Source organism: Podarcis muralis, chromosome 17, assembly GCF_964188315.1.
Source record: "Podarcis muralis chromosome 17, rPodMur119.hap1.1, whole genome shotgun sequence".
In the NCBI taxonomy this organism is placed as follows: Eukaryota; Metazoa; Chordata; class Lepidosauria; order Squamata; family Lacertidae; genus Podarcis; species Podarcis muralis.
In genome coordinates, this window is record NC_135671.1 from 31112989 (window position 1) to 31129370 (window position 16382).

At 44.8% G+C, this 16382-nt stretch overlaps 1 protein-coding gene across 3 annotated transcripts; it reads left to right on the forward strand.

The window, feature by feature from the left end:
* Positions 1-425: 425 nt before the first annotated feature.
* Positions 426-13648, forward strand: QTRT1 (queuine tRNA-ribosyltransferase catalytic subunit 1). 3 transcript variants are annotated; one of them, XM_028712380.2, is made up of 10 exons: positions 429-699; positions 3928-3996; positions 4643-4781; positions 6141-6219; positions 6819-6934; positions 8067-8205; positions 9016-9091; positions 9323-9432; positions 12650-12734; positions 13031-13648. In XM_028712380.2, the coding sequence occupies exons 1-10, from the start codon at positions 481-483 to the stop codon at positions 13181-13183; spliced, it is 1185 nt and encodes a 394-aa protein (XP_028568213.2). In that variant the 5' UTR covers positions 429-480; the 3' UTR covers positions 13184-13648. The 3 variants fall into 3 exon arrangements, with proteins under 3 accessions (XP_077777136.1, XP_028568214.2, XP_028568213.2); XM_077921010.1 differs by lacking the exon at positions 9323-9432 and having other exon boundaries at positions 426-699; positions 8067-8156; XM_028712381.2 differs by lacking the exons at positions 9016-9091; positions 9323-9432 and having other exon boundaries at positions 427-699.
* Positions 13649-16382: the final 2734 nt, after the last annotated feature.

Genomic DNA, 16382 nt, shown 5'->3' on the forward strand with positions numbered 1-16382 from the left:
TATTGTATGTTTTAAGCGATTATTATTATTATAACAATAAGACACACACACACACATATACTGTACATTCTATTTTTTAGCGGTTCTTATTTTTGTTCCTCTTATTTATATGTTTATATACCACAAATCTTTGCCAATCTAAAGATATCAATCGGGCCTGTTCGTTGTTGTTGTTTGCTGCCACAGGTTCCTACAGACTCGCCTCCGTAGTTATCCACCTCTACCCTCCGAGTTTTCGTATCTCTAGGGGCATTAATGCAGGCGCAGCCAATAACGCTCCGGCGTCAAGGGGCGGGCGCTGCGACGAGTCCAATGAACAGCGTCGGGTCTCTCAGAAACCGAGAACCTTTGTATCTCTATAGGTGGACGTCGGGGTACGTAGAAGGGTTTTTAAAAAACCCCATCCTTTAGCCCCGCCCCTCACAACGCCGCGTCACGTGACAGGCCGCGTTGGCGCGGGGAGAGAGCGGCTCGGTTGCTATGGCGGCGGCGCCGGCCTTGTCTCTGCGCGTGGTGGCGGAATGCGGGCGAAGCAAGGCCCGCGCCTGCGAGCTGCGGCTGCCGCACGGCTCCGTCAACTGCCCGGTCTTCATGCCAGTCGGTACTCAGGGAACCATGAAGGGCCTCACCGCTACGCAGCTGGACGCGCTCGGGTGCCGCCTGTGCTTGGGCAACACCTACCATCTGGGCATGCGCCCCGTGAGTAAGACGACCCCCCCCCCAACATCCCCCTCCCCAAACCTTGACTTGCCATTTATTTCTACTAGAGACGGCGAGGACGTTTCCTACTCTCAGTGGAATTCTCTCCCCCCCCCCAATCCTATTTTCAGGGGGGAAGAAACCCAATATTCAGTTCAATTACAGTGATTGCAATATTTGGGGGTTTTTTTAATTTAAAAAATAGATACTTTTTATTAATATTATTATTAATTATTATTATTTATTGAATTTAGATACCGCCTTATACAGTGGTACCTCGGGTTACAGACGCTTCAGGTTACAGACTCCGCTAACCCAGAAATAGTACCTCGGGTTAAGAACTTTGCTTCAGGATGAGAACAGAAATCGTGCTCTGGCGGCGCGGCGGCAGCAGGAGGCTCCGTTAGCTAAAGTGCTGCTTCAGGTTAAGAACAGTTTCAGGTTAAGAACGGATCTCCGGAACGAATTAAGTACTTAACCCGAAGTACCACTGTACCCAGAGGTCTCAGGGTGGCTCACAGAAAAGATCACAATACATTATACAAAATAAAAATAAAAACAATAACCCAATAACAACCCCCCCCCAAAAAAAGAGCCACATTTTAAAAGGATATAGGATGTCCCATCAGGTCAACCAAAGGCTAGGTTAAAAAGGAACGTTTTTGCCTGGTGCCTAAAGGTGTATAATGAAAGCGTTAGATGAACTTCCCTGGGGAGAGCATCCACAGGCAGGGAGCCACTGCAGAAAAGGCCCCGTTCTCGTGTTGCCACCCTCTGGACCTCTTGAGAAGGAGGCATATGAAGGAGGGCCTCAGAAGATGATCTCAGGTTCTGGGTAGGTTCATATGGAAAGAGGCGGTCCTTGAGATATTGTGGTCCTGAGCCGTTTATTAGAATTAAGAGTTTCAAAACAAATATTTTGTAAGTGCAAAACACAAGGCCGTAACAGTTGCTGATAACAGAGAATCGTGGAATTGTAGAGTTGGAAGAGACCCCAAGGGTCCTCTATTTCAACCCCCTGCAATGCAGGAATCTGAGCTTAATCATACAAGACAGGTGCCAATCCAGTCTCTGCTTAAAAACCTCCAAAGAATGAGAGTCCACTACCCCCTGCAGGAGTCCAATCCACTGTCAAGCAGCTCTTGACTGTCAGAAAGTTCTTTCTGATGTTCATTCAGAATCTCCTTTCTTATAATTTGAAACCATTGGTTTGGATTCTAGCCTCCAGAGCAGAAGAAAATAAGCTTACTCTATCTTCCATAGGACAGCCCTTTAGGCGGTTGAAGGTGATTTTCATAACTCCACTCTGTCTCCGCTAGACATAACCAGCTCCTTCAACCGATGCCCATAAGGCTTGTTTTCCACACCCTATTTATCATCTTGGTTGCCCTCCTTTGCATACATTCCAGCTTGTCAATATCCTTCTTAAACTGTGGCACCCAGAACTGGACTCAGTACTCCAGATGTAGTCTGGCAAAGGCAGAATAGAAAGGTACTATTACTTCCCTTGATCGTGACACTATACTTCTGTTGATGAAACCTTACAATATAGCATTAGCGTTTTTTCTGCGGCGTCACACTGTTGACTCATGTTAAGCTTGTGTTCTACTAAGAGCCCTAGGTCCTTTCAGTACTGGCAAGCCAGGTGTCCCCCATCTTCTATTTGTGCAGCAGCTGGTTCTTGTTGCCTAAGTATAGAACCTTACATTTGTCACCACTGAAATTCATTTTATTAGTTGCTATTCTATGCTGTTATAGAAATGATTGGAATGTTTTAAGTTGAGGGTCAAATGAGGAGGAGGATTTTGGTTGTGTTTCTTTCTGGACCGAGATGAATATTTAAAAAGTTACTTGTCCCAGAGATTCACAGCTGCCAGAGGAAAAGGTGGATGTTTTTAAATCTGCAAATGTTTTTAAGTCTACAAATTCCCACCAGACTGAACAGAGAAGCCTGGAAGTTTTAAGTAGGTTGGCTGTTCCTAAAGCCTGAGAGGTGTTTTTTGTTTGGGAAGTTTTTGGCTTCAAAATCCAAACCAGCCTTGTACATGCCCAGCTTTGATTTGCAATGTTGATATAAACATGGGACCATATTGCAGGGTTGTTGTGAACCATTGAACTTCAGCTCCCCACAGCCTTGCAATAATGCATGAGCATTGGAAATCTGCATAGGTAGGGTTGTTTTTTAGATGTTTAAATTAAAAAGCTTCACACAGAAGAATATTTGGATTAAAAAGAGCATGAATTTCTCTACTGCTGCCTTTTATATGGGGACAGACGTGCTGGTGTCTAGCCACAGCTTTATTGAAGTCTTTTATTTCTATGAGTAGTTATCATTTCTAAGCTATTCCAAATTCAAAAATGGTTTTTATCTGAACCAATAAATCTGGTGAATAGAATCCAACAGGACTGTGAGATACCCTCTCATTTTTTCTTATTTCTTTGACACTCTCTGTTAATCAGCGGACACAATGCTTCGTTCAATACAGGAATAGCTCTGAGCACGTCTTTCTCTTAGTATTAAGCAATCAAGAGCCCTAAAGGACAAGCCTTTTGAGTAAGCTTGGCCACAGTACCGGTTTTTAAGAAATCTAGTACAGAGTACAGGCCTATACTGAGGGATGTTTGCTGAGGTGATTCCTGCTCTCCTTGGAAGCCAGGCAAGTGAGATTCCAGGGTTGGAACAAGCCAAAGGATACCCTTTTCTCAGCTCTCTTTTCAGATACTCCTTTTTCACGCTCCAGCCAAAAGCAAAACGGAGAAGAAGGTCTCGCAGAACAAATGAGAAGGAAGATAATTAATATTTACATGGTATTTTAGGTTTTAAAAATACTTCACACACGTGGTCTTATTGTATTCCTTCGACAGCCACGTTAGGTGATATCTACACATTGCAGATGGGTAGCTACAAAGAGAGAAAGAAAAGCAGGTGTGAGATTCCACCAAGCACTTTCTGATTCATGGTGTAGTCTGATAGCCAATTTATTGCAGCATCTCTCCTGTATTTTGGTTTGTTCTCCCCTATGTGCCCTTTTGTTGGGAGCATCCTGCTCTGAATATTGCTGCAGGCACAGTGTCTGAATGTTAAGGGTCTGACCTTGTGCTGTTGCTGTTTTTAGCTTGGTCATATGCCAGATTATGAGAGGAAAGTTTTGATGCCTGGCATCAGTGGTGGGGGTCTTTGGCACTAGCTATGTTAGGCACTGATTATAACCTTTTATCCTTCTCTAGGGACCAGAGCTTATCCAAAAAGCCAATGGGCTCCATGGCTTTATGAACTGGTCACGAAACCTGCTCACAGTGAGTATTGAAGGGACTAATTAAAGCACTTGCCACTGGAAAATCAACCATCGACTGCTGGCAAAAATAAGAAGCCATGGCTTATGAGAGATGGCAGGAATCTAGGCATTGTGGCAGCTGGGGCACATGTGTTACAGAAACACTTGAAACACATGGGAAATTCTAGCTGCTCAGTTGAATGTTAGTTTAGAACACGCAAAGCAGATACACTTTCATTTTGAATATTTTCCATAGCTGGAGAGATTGAGAGAAAAGGAATGTTCTTCACTTATTCATTCTTCTAGTGAGCAATATATGCTGCTGCCTGAGCTTCTTGTTGGGAGAAAGCAGTGACTCTCTTTCTGCCACAGATTCTCTGTGTGATTTTGCACAAATTGTTTTGAACTGTTCACCTCACCAGGAATAGAAGTGAGTGTACCAGTTGCTGCTGGAGTGTTGAAAGGATGTGTTCAAACCCAGAAGTTCAGAACACTAAATAACTATAGCTGAAGCACAAATGGTTTTTTCTTTAATTCATCCCAGTTCTTCTCAGGCCTTTGTAGTCAAATGAATGCTTCGCTCTTCTGGCAATTATGGGAGCAGAGCACCAGAACAGAATAATTTTGCTTATTTCAGGTCTGTTCATAGTGTCACTGTTTTCCTGCAGGACAGCGGTGGGTTCCAGATGGTCTCTCTGGTGGAGCTGTCTAAGGTGACAGAGGAGGGAGTGTGCTTCCGTTCTCCTTATGATGGCAAGGAGATTCTGCTGACTCCAGAGAAATCCATTGAAATACAAAATGCTCTTGGTAACTATTCTGTCTTGCATAATGCCAACTGCTGAATTGACTGGTGCTTCATACCACGGACATTCTTCTCCTGCCACAGCTGTTTCCCTGCTTTGAAATTCCACATAGACATAGAACTTCAGAGGGAGGCAACCAGTTACTCTGGTGGTGACCCTTCTATTTGAGTTAATGGTGACTCTTCACTGAAGATCTCAAATGAGGCACCAATGAGATGAAAGCATTTTGTGACCTGAGTAACTTTGGGTAATAATCCACAATGGGCTATTAAAATTCACCTAAAGAGCCCAGAAATCAGAAATCCATAAGTAGTAAATAATGAGATGACTCTGAGCGCCTTCTTTAGCTCCATCCTGGCATTTACTACTGGGTGGAGGTCAGAAAGTGGAGCAGGGATCTCAAAAAAACTATTATGGTTAACTTCATCCCAGTTCTATAGAACTGCACCATACCATATAGAGGGTTTTTAAAAATCCTGGTGGGAGAGAGAGAGAGGAAGGCAGGCTTTTCAGTTAGCAAAATGTAGAGCCGCTTGCATTGATTTTCAGAATTTTAACATCTACTTAAGACTTTTCTGAAATAGAAGTAGATGAAAAAAGACCCTAAATTCCTGAATTATTTTTAAATTCATTGAAATTAAAAAAACCAATTTGTATGCAATTGGCTTTCCTAAAAGAAAAGTACCTTAGTTTCTTTGAGTATTAAGAAGTGTTTGAGTTTACAGTATTATGAAATTTTCACTAATATCTTAGAGATGCCTGCCTCTGCCAGTGTTAACTGAGGTGAGCTTGCTTATTATTAGTAAAAGTACAGTGGGACAGCCGGTTGGACAATTGGCTCTATGCTACTTCTGTGTTAAATATTTTAATTGGCCTTTAGGACAAAAATTAGGGATGCGGGTGGCGCTGTGGGTAAAAGCCTCAGCGCCTAGGGCTTGCCGATCGAAAGGTCGGCGGTTCGAATCCCCGCGGCGGGGTGCGCTCCCGTTGTTCAGTCCCAGCGCCTGCCAACCTAGCAGTTCGAAAGCACTCCCGGGTGCAAGTAGATAAATAGGTACCGCTTACTAGCGGGAAGGTAAACGGCGTTTCCGTGTGCGGCTCTGGCTCGCCAGAGCAGCGATGTCACGCTGGCCACGTGACCCGGAAGTGTCTCCGGACAGCGCTGGCCCCCGGCCTCTTGAGTGAGATGGGCGCACAACCCTAGAGTCTGTCAAGACTGGCCCGTACGGGCAGGGGTACCTTTACCTTTACCTTAGGACAAAAATTGCGAGAATATCTTGTTTTAAATAAATAAATTTGAAATTTGTGGTGTGGACTGATCTCATCTGCTTTTGCTGACATACATTGCATTTTTCTTTCTTAGGCTCTGACATCATGATGCAGTTAGATGATGTGGTCAGCAGCACAGTTAGCGGCCCCCGGGTGGAAGAAGCCATGTTCAGGTTTGCTTTGTGTGTTGTGTCGATCTGCCTGTTCATCCCAACTCAGCTTCTCTGCGCCACTGACTTCTGTGGTGCTTACTCACACAGTCTTTTGGCCTGCCTTGCTTGTCTAGGCATGGAATCTTTGTTTACTACCAGTGAAGCATCTCAATTCTGTATGTTAAGCATGAGCAGATGAAATTATACAAATGTCATATGACTGTAAAAGCTCCTTTGATTTGTTTTAAACACAGACTTCATTCTGCGCAGGTAGAAGTCATCTGAGTTAATGTCAAATTTGTGCTAGGTTAAGCCCTGTATCCCCCCCAACCCCCCCCCCCAAATCAGCTACTGCACTTATCCAAGGATAAGACTACAAGTCCAGATTGTGGGATTTCAAGTCAGCATGGCTCATTGCCTCTCTGCTGAGCTGCCAACTTGGAGTGCATGCTTGAGGGGTAGTAAGAAACAATGAGCTGTGGTGCCTCCTCTGGAATGACTAATGCTGGACATTTGATGCACCTACATTTGCAACTCCCTGAGTAACGTAATGTCTGACTGCGGAATGATATGACAAATGCTACCTTTTCTTAACTGACCAGGAGATCTGTCTGTTGCAGGTCCATTCGCTGGCTGGACAGATGTATTGCAGCACATACCAAGCCTGGCCAGCAGAATTTATTTGCTATTATCCAGGGTGGACTGGATCCTTCCCTCCGATCTAAGTGTCTGGAAGGTAAATTCATTTTTTTTTTTTTAATGGGCTTTGTCCACAAACAACTTCTGGTCCCAGTTTGAAGCTATTCATATTTGAGGGCAAGACCAAAGAGAGTTTTGCTGAAATTCATATCCGCAGGGAGTCACATGAGGGCAGTCACCTTCTGTTGATCTCAGTTTCCCAGCCCTGAGGAGTTTCAGTTTCTGGCCACAAGTCTACCAATGCAAGAAAAGCTTCAGTCACTGATTGCTAAAGTTGCAAGCCAGAGTTGCAGACATTAATTGATCGGCTAATTAGGTAAAGTTTCACTCGGTGAAATTTTTACCCAGAGAGATTGTAAATTCATGACAAAATTGCTCTCATTCTTGTTTAAGCTATTTTGGTTCTGGTGTGGGGTTAACAGTAGGAAATGGAAGAGGAAATATTAAAGATGGCTTTTCCTCCTAAGAATGACCAGTTGCTTTGTTTATAAAAGCCTAAAAAGACACTAGGGGCATTGCAGAAGGGTTCTTATGTAGTATTCCTTATTCCTATTATAACTTACGTAGTGTTCTAGGAGCCTTGGGCTAGGATAATTTTCTACAAATACAACAATTCCAAGAACTGCTTGGCAGGGGGTTGGACTCCATGGCCCTTGTGGTCTCTTCCAACTCTATGATTCTATGATTCTATGAACTGCTTTTATACTTTCATCATGCATTTGGAAAAGGAAGAAGATAGTGGATTTGTGGCTTATTTCCTAAGCCAAGAATCTACTATATATTTTGGAAAGTTGTTTGTCTGTCCGCTGTACAATTGGTTACCTCCTCAGACATTGTAACTTTATTTTGCATCATGGTCTTGAGACCAAGGAACAGGTTTTTGTCTATGTTTCGATACAATATGAGACCATTTTGAATCAAGATGGTGGATTGAACTTTTAAAAATGGTACAGAATTCCTGAGCAGCACTGGGTTCGAGGTTGCTAGTAAATAAATAGTACTTCAAACATTCACAGCAACAACTGTGGAGGGGGTGGCCTGTTGGCATTCTTGTCTGAGTTTCCTTAGGATGATGCTTCCCTAGAAGTAGAAGTTCACAGTTCTTACAGCTATCTCCCTTTCCCCTCTCTCTGTCTCTCTGTTTCTCTCTTCCCCTCCCTCTCGGCTAGAAATGACTAAACGAGACGTGCCGGGCTTTGCCATTGGGGGCCTGAGTGGTGGTGAGGCCAAAGATCACTTCTGGAGGATGGTAGATCTCAGTACGAATCATCTCCCCAGGAACAAGCCTCGCTATCTCATGGGAGTGGGGTAGGAGCAAGTCCCACAATTCAGGCAAAGCATATTGGTGCCTGGAACATCATTGTCCTTTAGACTCCAGCAGGAACATGTCAAAATGGATTGCTGTTGGTAATGTCACCAGCTAGAGGAAACGACCAATTAACATGCACCTGAATGATGCACAATTGCATTCATGGCTCCAAACCTGAAAGTGATTCGTAAACATCACTAAACACGTCACTAAAAGGGTGGAACGGGGGTGGGGGCGCTTATATGAGCCAGTGTGGTGTAGTGGTTAAGAGCGGTAGACTCCTAATCTGGGGAACCGGGTTCGCGTCTCCGCTCCTCCACATGCAGCTGCTGGGTGACCTTGGGCCAGTCACACTTCTTTGAAGTCTCTCAGCCTCACTCACCTCACAGAGTGTTTGTTGTGGGGGAGGAAGGGAAAGGAGAATGTTAGCCGCTTTGAGACTCCTTAAAGGGAGTGAAAGGCGGGATATCAAATCCAAACTCTTCTTCTTCTTCTTATATATGCTCTGCCAACACGCTGGGAACTGATCCCCTTTGCAAAATGGTTGTTGCCTGTACTATATTCTCAAACCATTACAACCATTCCTCTTTCTCCTTCAACCAGAATGACTTGACCGTTTCAAGTCAGTCCCCTTGGCAGTTGTGCTCACCCTGACAATTTCTGGGCACAAGCTTACCACGAAAATGTTCCCATCTCTGCCATTAGAAGGCTGCGCATTCTTGATTGGGCCAGGCTGTGTCATAGACGGTGGGTGGGTACACTTGCAGCATCTTCATCACCTGATGTGTCTCTCTCCATTTCTCATGAAGTTATGCTACTGACCTGGTGGTGTGTGTGGCTCTGGGCTGCGATATGTTTGACTGTGTCTTCCCTACGAGGACTGCAGTAAGTAGCTGTGTTGGCTGCAGGGGAAACTGGTAGTGGGCCCACTGGTGAGGGGGTGGGGGAGGAGGAGGGCCACTTCACTACACGGTGGAAGAACATATAACCTGGGATGGGAGCACTATTCAAATCAGTGAAGTGTTTTGAAACCCCCACTAAACCTGGAAAGACTGATGAGTGCTGTTTGTGTTCCCCTGAATCTCCTGACTGCATCTTTGCACTTTCAACTTCCAGCGCTTTGGTTCAGCCTTGGTCCCCTGGGGCTCCCTGCAGCTGAAGAACAAGCAATATGCCAAGGATTTTCGGCCCATTGATAAGAACTGTGATTGTCCCACATGCCAGAGGTTGGTGAGCTTCAGGGATAGTGGCTGTTCTTTAAAAAAACCTCAGATTTGTCCTTTGCAAAGACAGATTCCTTTGTTGGAAGGCAGACCATTTTTCATCTATTGCTGAGGGCCTGAGGTATACTTTTAAAGGTGGAGTCAGGGAAGCAGAGTTGTAGAAAATAGATCTGTGCTGCAGCTGTCTTGCTGAGTTTTGTCAGGGCAACTCTGAGCAGAGCAGTCATCCTCAGGCATTGGGTTGACAGGGATGGGAGGAATGGGTGCGGGAATCACAATATATTGGCCCATGACCAGTTATGTAAGTAAACCAGTACAGCCAATATAAGATTATATCATTTGGGAAGACAGGCGAACTAATGCCAGTGTATTGGAAGAAGCAAAGATCACCAGCGTCAAAACAATGATTCTTCAACATCAACTTCATTGGACTGATTATGTTGTGTGGATGCCTGATTATCATCTTCCAAAGCAACTACTCTATTCCAAACTTAACAGTGGAAAGCGTAATGCTAGTGGTCAGCAAAAGAGGTTTAAAGGTACATCAAGGCACATCTTTAAAAATGTAGTATAAAAACAGACAACTGGGAAACACTGGCCTGTGAGTGCTCCAATTAGAGAACAGCCTTTACCAAAGATGTCATGGGCTTTGAAGACGTTTGAACTCAGGACAAAATGGAGGAAAATGCTAAGAGGAAGGCATGCTTGGCAAACCCTCATTATGATCAACTCCCACCCGGAAACCTATGTCCCCACTGTGGAAGGATGTGTGGATCCAGAATTGACCTCCACGGACTCACTGTTAAAACCCTGCTTATGGAAGACAATCTTGCTCGGCTACAAGTGATCACCAAAGAATAAGAAGATACCTCCTCTGATACATTTTAAGAAGTTTGTGTCAGATCCCTTTCATAGCATATACCCAAGATAATAGCATGGATCAATGACCTCTGGGCACACCTTAACCACCTTTTAGTGCTTTCAAAGAAGAAAATATTTGAGTATGGTATCTTCATCTACTTCAGTGTTACTTAACTATGGAAAGAAAGAGAAGCAGTAGTTTTACTCCATGCTCATTCCTGAACACTTCCTGTATCATAGTACAGTGGTGCCTCGCAAGACGAAATTAATTCGTTCCGCAAGTTTTTTCTTCTTGCGAGTTTTTCGTCTTGCGATGCACGGTTTCCCATAGGAATGCATTGAAAATCAATTAATGCGTTCCTATGGAAACCGACATCAGACCAGGTCCGGGGACAATCTGTCCCCCGACCTCTTCTGAAGGCTGGGGGGGGGGGCGAAAGTCTTTGCCCCCCCCCCACGGCAGCATTTTAAAATCGCCCCGGACAGCGGAGGACTTCTCCGCTGTCCGGGGCGATTTAAAAGCCCTCCCGGGAAGGCAGCCAGGGGGGACAAAGATTTTCGCCCCCCGCCAGCCTTCCCCTCTTTTGAAGCAAGGGGCGGAGGGGAGAAGATCGCTTCTCCCCGTTGCCGCCCCTTGCTTCAAAAGGGGTCCGGGGAGAGAGGGGAAGGCGCGCACCTTTCCCTCTGTCCCCTCTTTTGAAGCAAGGGGCGGCAACGGGGAGAAGATTGCTTCTCCCCGTTGCCTGCCCCGCAATCTCCGGGGACAGAGGGGAAGGCGCGCCTTCCCCTCTGTCCCCTCTTTTGAAGCAAGGGGCGGCAACGGGGAGAAGATCGCTTCTCCCCTTTGCCGCCCCTTGCTTCAAAAGGGGTCCGGGGAGAGAGAGGAAGGCGCGCGCCTTTCCCTCTGTCCCCTCTTTTGAAGCAAGGGGCGGCAACGGGGAGAAGATCGCTTCTCCCCTTTGCCGCCCCTTGCTTCAAAAGGGGTCCGGGGAGAGAGAGGAAGGCGCGCGCCTTTCCCTCTGTCCCCTCTTTTGAAGCAAGGGGCGGCAACGGGGAGAAGATCGCTTCTCCGCGTTGCCGCCCCTTGCTTCAAAAGAGGTCCGGGGAGAAAGGGGAAGACGCCAGGATTTTAAAAAACCTCGGGACAGCGGGGGACTTCTCCGCTGTCCGGGGCGAATTTAAAATGCTGGCGGGCGGCAGCGAAGCCTTCGCTGCCGCCCGCCAGCATTTTAAAAAACCTCGGGACAAAGGAGAAGTCCTCCGCTGTCCCGGGGTTTTTAAAAAACCTCTCCGCCCCCCGCCAGGCTTCGGAGCAGCCTTCCGAAGCCTGGCGGCGGGAGGAGGTCCGAGGACAGTGGGCAAGACGCCCTGTCCAGGAGATTTCCCTATGGGCTTTCGTCTTGCGAAGGAAGCCCATAGGGAAATTTGTTTTGCGAAGCGTCTCCAAAACGGAAAACCCTTTCGTCTAGCGGGTTTTCCGTCTTGCGAGGCGTTCGTCTTGCGGGGTACCACTGTAGTCGGGGGATCAGATTAGATCCAGGGCAACTTAAGTTCAGATCCTCACTCAGCTCGGATACATTAATTGTGTTTCTTAGGCCACCCCACAGGGAGGATAAAATGGCCTGGAGAAAATTGGGTAGACCATTCCTGAAGGAGACTGAATAGATAATTGGGCATAATTTGTCTGTACCGTAGAATGCAGAGGCAGCCTAATTTCTATTAGTTGCTATGTTAGAATTATTGCAGAAGTCTCATGAAGCTCATGAGCTAGATACACTTTCAGGAGACAGGGAGGCTCTGATTGTTCTCAGGGAGGTGAAGGTTGTCGGGAAGTGTGAACTGCTCCCTTACCTCTTAGCAAGGCTGAACTAACATTGTCCTGGAGGTTTCTCACATCAAGGCGCTTGCCCATGAACTTCATGCTGCACGTATTTGTCTGTCTTTAAAGTACTGTAGGACTTTCATGTTCTCTACCTGAGTGTTTCTTTGATTTCTCCCTGGCCTACTCCAATATTTACATGCCCCTACTTCTGATGAACTGCTGAATCCAGAAGCACTGCTCAACAATCTCCTTTGTAGACATCAAGGCTTTTATAGAACAAGGGATTGTGGGACCTAGGAAAACTATCTCCCTAGCACAACAATGCTGGCAGCTATTTCCAAAAGATTGGTGTTCAGAGAGAAATTCCCAGTGCTGCTTTTGTTGTCCTGTGGCAAAGTGGGTAGCTGTTAGCTTTTACTTTGGTAGGAAAGATTTGGTGATTTCCTCTTATTCTTCCTAGCATTGGTGTGTAGATTACCTTCCTTAGGCCTTGGCTCACAAGAGCATTCTCTTGTTCCCTATTTTGTCTCTTGACAGGTACAGCCGAGCGTTCTTGAATGCTCTCTTCCGGAGTGACACAGCTGCCATGCACCATGTTACTGTGCATAATATTGCATACCAGGTTGGTCCATCTTGTGCACCTTTTGTAGCCTCAAGGCTTTCTTCTATTAGGTAGTAAAGCCTGGCACCATTTGTAGGTGGTGGGAAAGATTCTCTAAGACGCTGGGAAAACTAGGCTGTTCGGTAGCTCTTCAGTCTTCAGTCTCGTGAGTTTACAATGTCATCTTTGTTGTATGTTTTCCCCTGTTGATTGTGGTTGGGCCTTCCATGGGACTAGTTGCGCCCACATTTACATGCATGGTGTTTGAAGCGCATCTGCTAAAGAGATGGCGGCTCTGTCTTTCCCCCTCTTTTCAGCTCAACCTGATGCATTCAATCCGGGAGAGTATCATTGAACAGAGGTTCCCACAGTTTGTTCAGGACTTCATGAAGACCATGTATGGCAACATCAGCAGCTACCCACAGTGGGCCATAGATGCCCTGGCCTCTGTTGGAATTATCCTGGAGTGAGAGGGATTCAGTTGTGCTGCCAGCGTCACTGAGCAAGCAAAATCCAACTTGGAGCCCAGCACCTGTGAACCAGCATGTGTCTCCTGGATCCAGGTCTCAATGATTGGTTGCCTTACTTGCATAGCTGTTCCAGTTTTCTTTCCAGAACAGTACTCTAGGTATTTGCAGCACCGAATACCTCTTTCTATTCAATGAGTGCTTGGGAAGAATCAGAGGAGCTGACGGTTTTTATTGCAATGGTCATTCTTGTCTTCATGGTTAAACTGGAGCTACCTTGAAAGTTTCTTATTTTTATATTTTTAGTATGTGAAAAATCCTATTTTTTATTTGCATTTTTACATGATTTCTCTGAACCGAGAAAATATGTTTGTGGAGCTGGCAGACTGAGCAGAGCTGTCCACATTATGCAGATTCTTGGAGAAGCAATTCCTATTCTGTGCCCAAATAAAAGTCTACAACTGAAAACTGTGTGCATCCTTAAAGTTTTTATTCTCTGTAGGTGCTTGTTTGTTTGTTTGACAATGAACAGTACAGAATCAGAGGAAAGGATATGTGGGGCAAAAGAGGAGGAGCATAATTAAGTCAGTATGGTGTAGTGGTTTGAAAGTCAGGCTGGGCCTGGGATACCAGGGTTTATATCCTCACTCAGCCATGAAGATCACTGGGTGACCTTGGGCCAGTCACAATCAAGTCATCGGGGCTGGGATTTCTCATTAGTTCTTCAGATCCAGGTATTATCTCCTCTTCCTAGACTGATGGAGCTGGAACTTGGCAAGGTTGACTAGCCTTGCTTGTGCAGGCACTTCTGAAAGTCCAAGTGTGGCGGTATTAATACCTTGCCCCCAGTGTTTCAAATTTTAATCACAGGTGATTTAGGCCATGCTATTATTTAAAACTGCTTTACCTGGAGACATTCTCTGCCATCAGCTGTGCTTTGGGGCCTTAATTGTGCCAGAAGCTTGATCATTCTTCGTTTGTTTCCTCCATGTTTTTGTACAACCCCAAAATCTGGGTCTCCCTGTTTTGAAAATTGAAGGCAGCTGGATGATTGTGTTAATTTTGTTGTTGTTGTGAGCATCGTGGCCATTTCAACCATAACTAAAAAAAGAAATATACATACTATCCATACTATACAGAGAGGGCATAGATACACCTTTAAAAGACAGTGTTAACCAATTTATACATACACCATAATTTTCCATGTATAAGACAACCTTTATTTCTGAACTTTTCGTGATAAATTCAGGGTCGTCTTATACACGGGTTAATATGCTAAGTAAGTATGAAGGCACATTCTTTCACCTTTGGTGGACATGCCCAAGGATTAAGAATTTCTGGGAGATGATTTATAATGAAATGAAAAAGGTATTTAAATATACCTTCCTGAAGAAACCAGAGGCCTTTTTCCTGGGCATGGTCGGCCAATTGGTGTTAAAGAAGGATAGAACTTTCTTTATGTATGCCACAACAGCAGCAAGAATACTTACTGCAAAGCACTGGAAGACACAAGATCTACCCACCTGGGAAGAATGGCAGATGAAGCTGATGGACTACATGGAATTGGCGGAAATGACTGGCAGAATCCGAGACCAGGGAGAAGAGTCGGTGGAAGAAGACTGGAAAAAATTCAAAGTATATTTACAGAAATATTGCAAAATTAATGAATGTTAGAAGGATGCTGGAATGAAGTTATATGGCTTTAGCAGAAATGTTATAAAGAATTAAGTAAAAATAGATTGTTAATGGGCCAAAGTGGGAAATTTAAGGTTAGATTGTGTTAAGATAAATTATAGAACATAAATTGAGAAAGATGGAAAGGATTTGCTGAAATAGCTAATTGAACTAGAATACAAAAAAGGGAGGTGTGAGGAGGTCGATGAAACAAGTAAATGAAAGGTAAAGATACGGAAATATTGGATGTGTTTTTAAATGTTTTTGTTTTTCTTGTTTTGCTGTATTGTTTTTTGTTTTTGTTTTTTAATTTCTGATGTATTGTAAGGTACTGTTTTGTTTAACTTTTTATTGTTTCTTCTTTCTTTTTTCTGTAACTATTAAACATCTAATAAATATCATCTTAAAAAAATAAAAAAAATGCTAAGTAAGTGGTGCCGGTGCTGCGGTGGAAGCAGGGAAATGTCGGAGAGGAGGCTGCTTGCTCCTCACGGCTTAGGAAGAGTATTTGGTGAGTGCCAGTATGCGGTGTATTATGGCACCAGTTCCGTCAGCCACAGTGGGGGATCCTCAAAAATCTGCTCAACAGCTCAGCGAACTTACAAAAGAAGCTCAATAGCTGTTGACTCCCAAAAATAGGGGTCTTCTTATAAATGGGGTCTTGTTATACATGGAAAAATCTGCTATATCTTAAAAGACAAATGTCGCCGACCATCTCATTACAGTCCACCATATTATCTTTAATGAACATTCTTCTCAGTTTGGGGGCAGCCACCCCAAATCTTGCAATGTTATTTGCCACAAATATATCAAAGTCAAACAGCAGGGCGACTTATGTTCAAATGAGACATTAACAATCAGGTTATCCCCCATTTAATTGTAATGATTAACATCTTGTCTATACCAGGAGGTTGATGCAGTCCCATGACAGCCTGCGTAGTGAAACAGCCTGCATTGGGCAGTATATTTTTGGGGTGCTCTTCTATGATAGGAAATAGCTAATTATTGTCAAGGGGCTAGTATTGGCTTATCACAGGGGTGGGAAGTGAAACACTATTTGCATTTCCTGCTTAGCCACCAAATACTCCTGGATCATCCAGCCAAGCCACCTTTTGGAGCAGCTCTATTGCTTGGCTTGTGGCTCGGCTTATAAGTGAGTGTGGAGATGATCCCAGGGGAAGTGACGGAGTTTATCCTTGGGAGTGCTGCTGGGCATTTGATTCTGGATCCTAAATGTTAGATGAATAGGAATGTCCAAATTGCAATGGAGACGATTCCATGGTCACTGGACTTGGCTGATGCTTTCCTTTGCTTGCCAGCAGAGGTCAGTAGGTGCTGAATTGTGTGTTCACTGAAGCCAAGGGTGGCTATGACATGGTCTGCAACAAATGTTAGATAGGAGGTATCTTAAGGGTTAGAAGAAGAAGAAGAAGAAGAGGAGGAGGAGGAGGAGGAGTTTGGATTTGATATCCTGCCTTTCACTCCCCTTCAGGAGTCTCAAAGCAGCTAACATTCTCCTTTCCCTTCC

Coding starts and splice junctions, on each gene's coding strand:
- QTRT1 (XM_028712380.2), top strand. CDS start 481: ATGGCGGCGGCGCCGGCCTTGTCTCTGCGCGTGGTGGCGGAATGCGGG. Junction 3,997..4,642: donor GGTCACGAAACCTGCTCACA/GTGAGTATTGAA, acceptor GTTTTCCTGCAG/GACAGCGGTGGGTTCCAGAT. Junction 9,092..9,322: donor TCTTCCCTACGAGGACTGCA/GTAAGTAGCTGT, acceptor TTCAACTTCCAG/CGCTTTGGTTCAGCCTTGGT.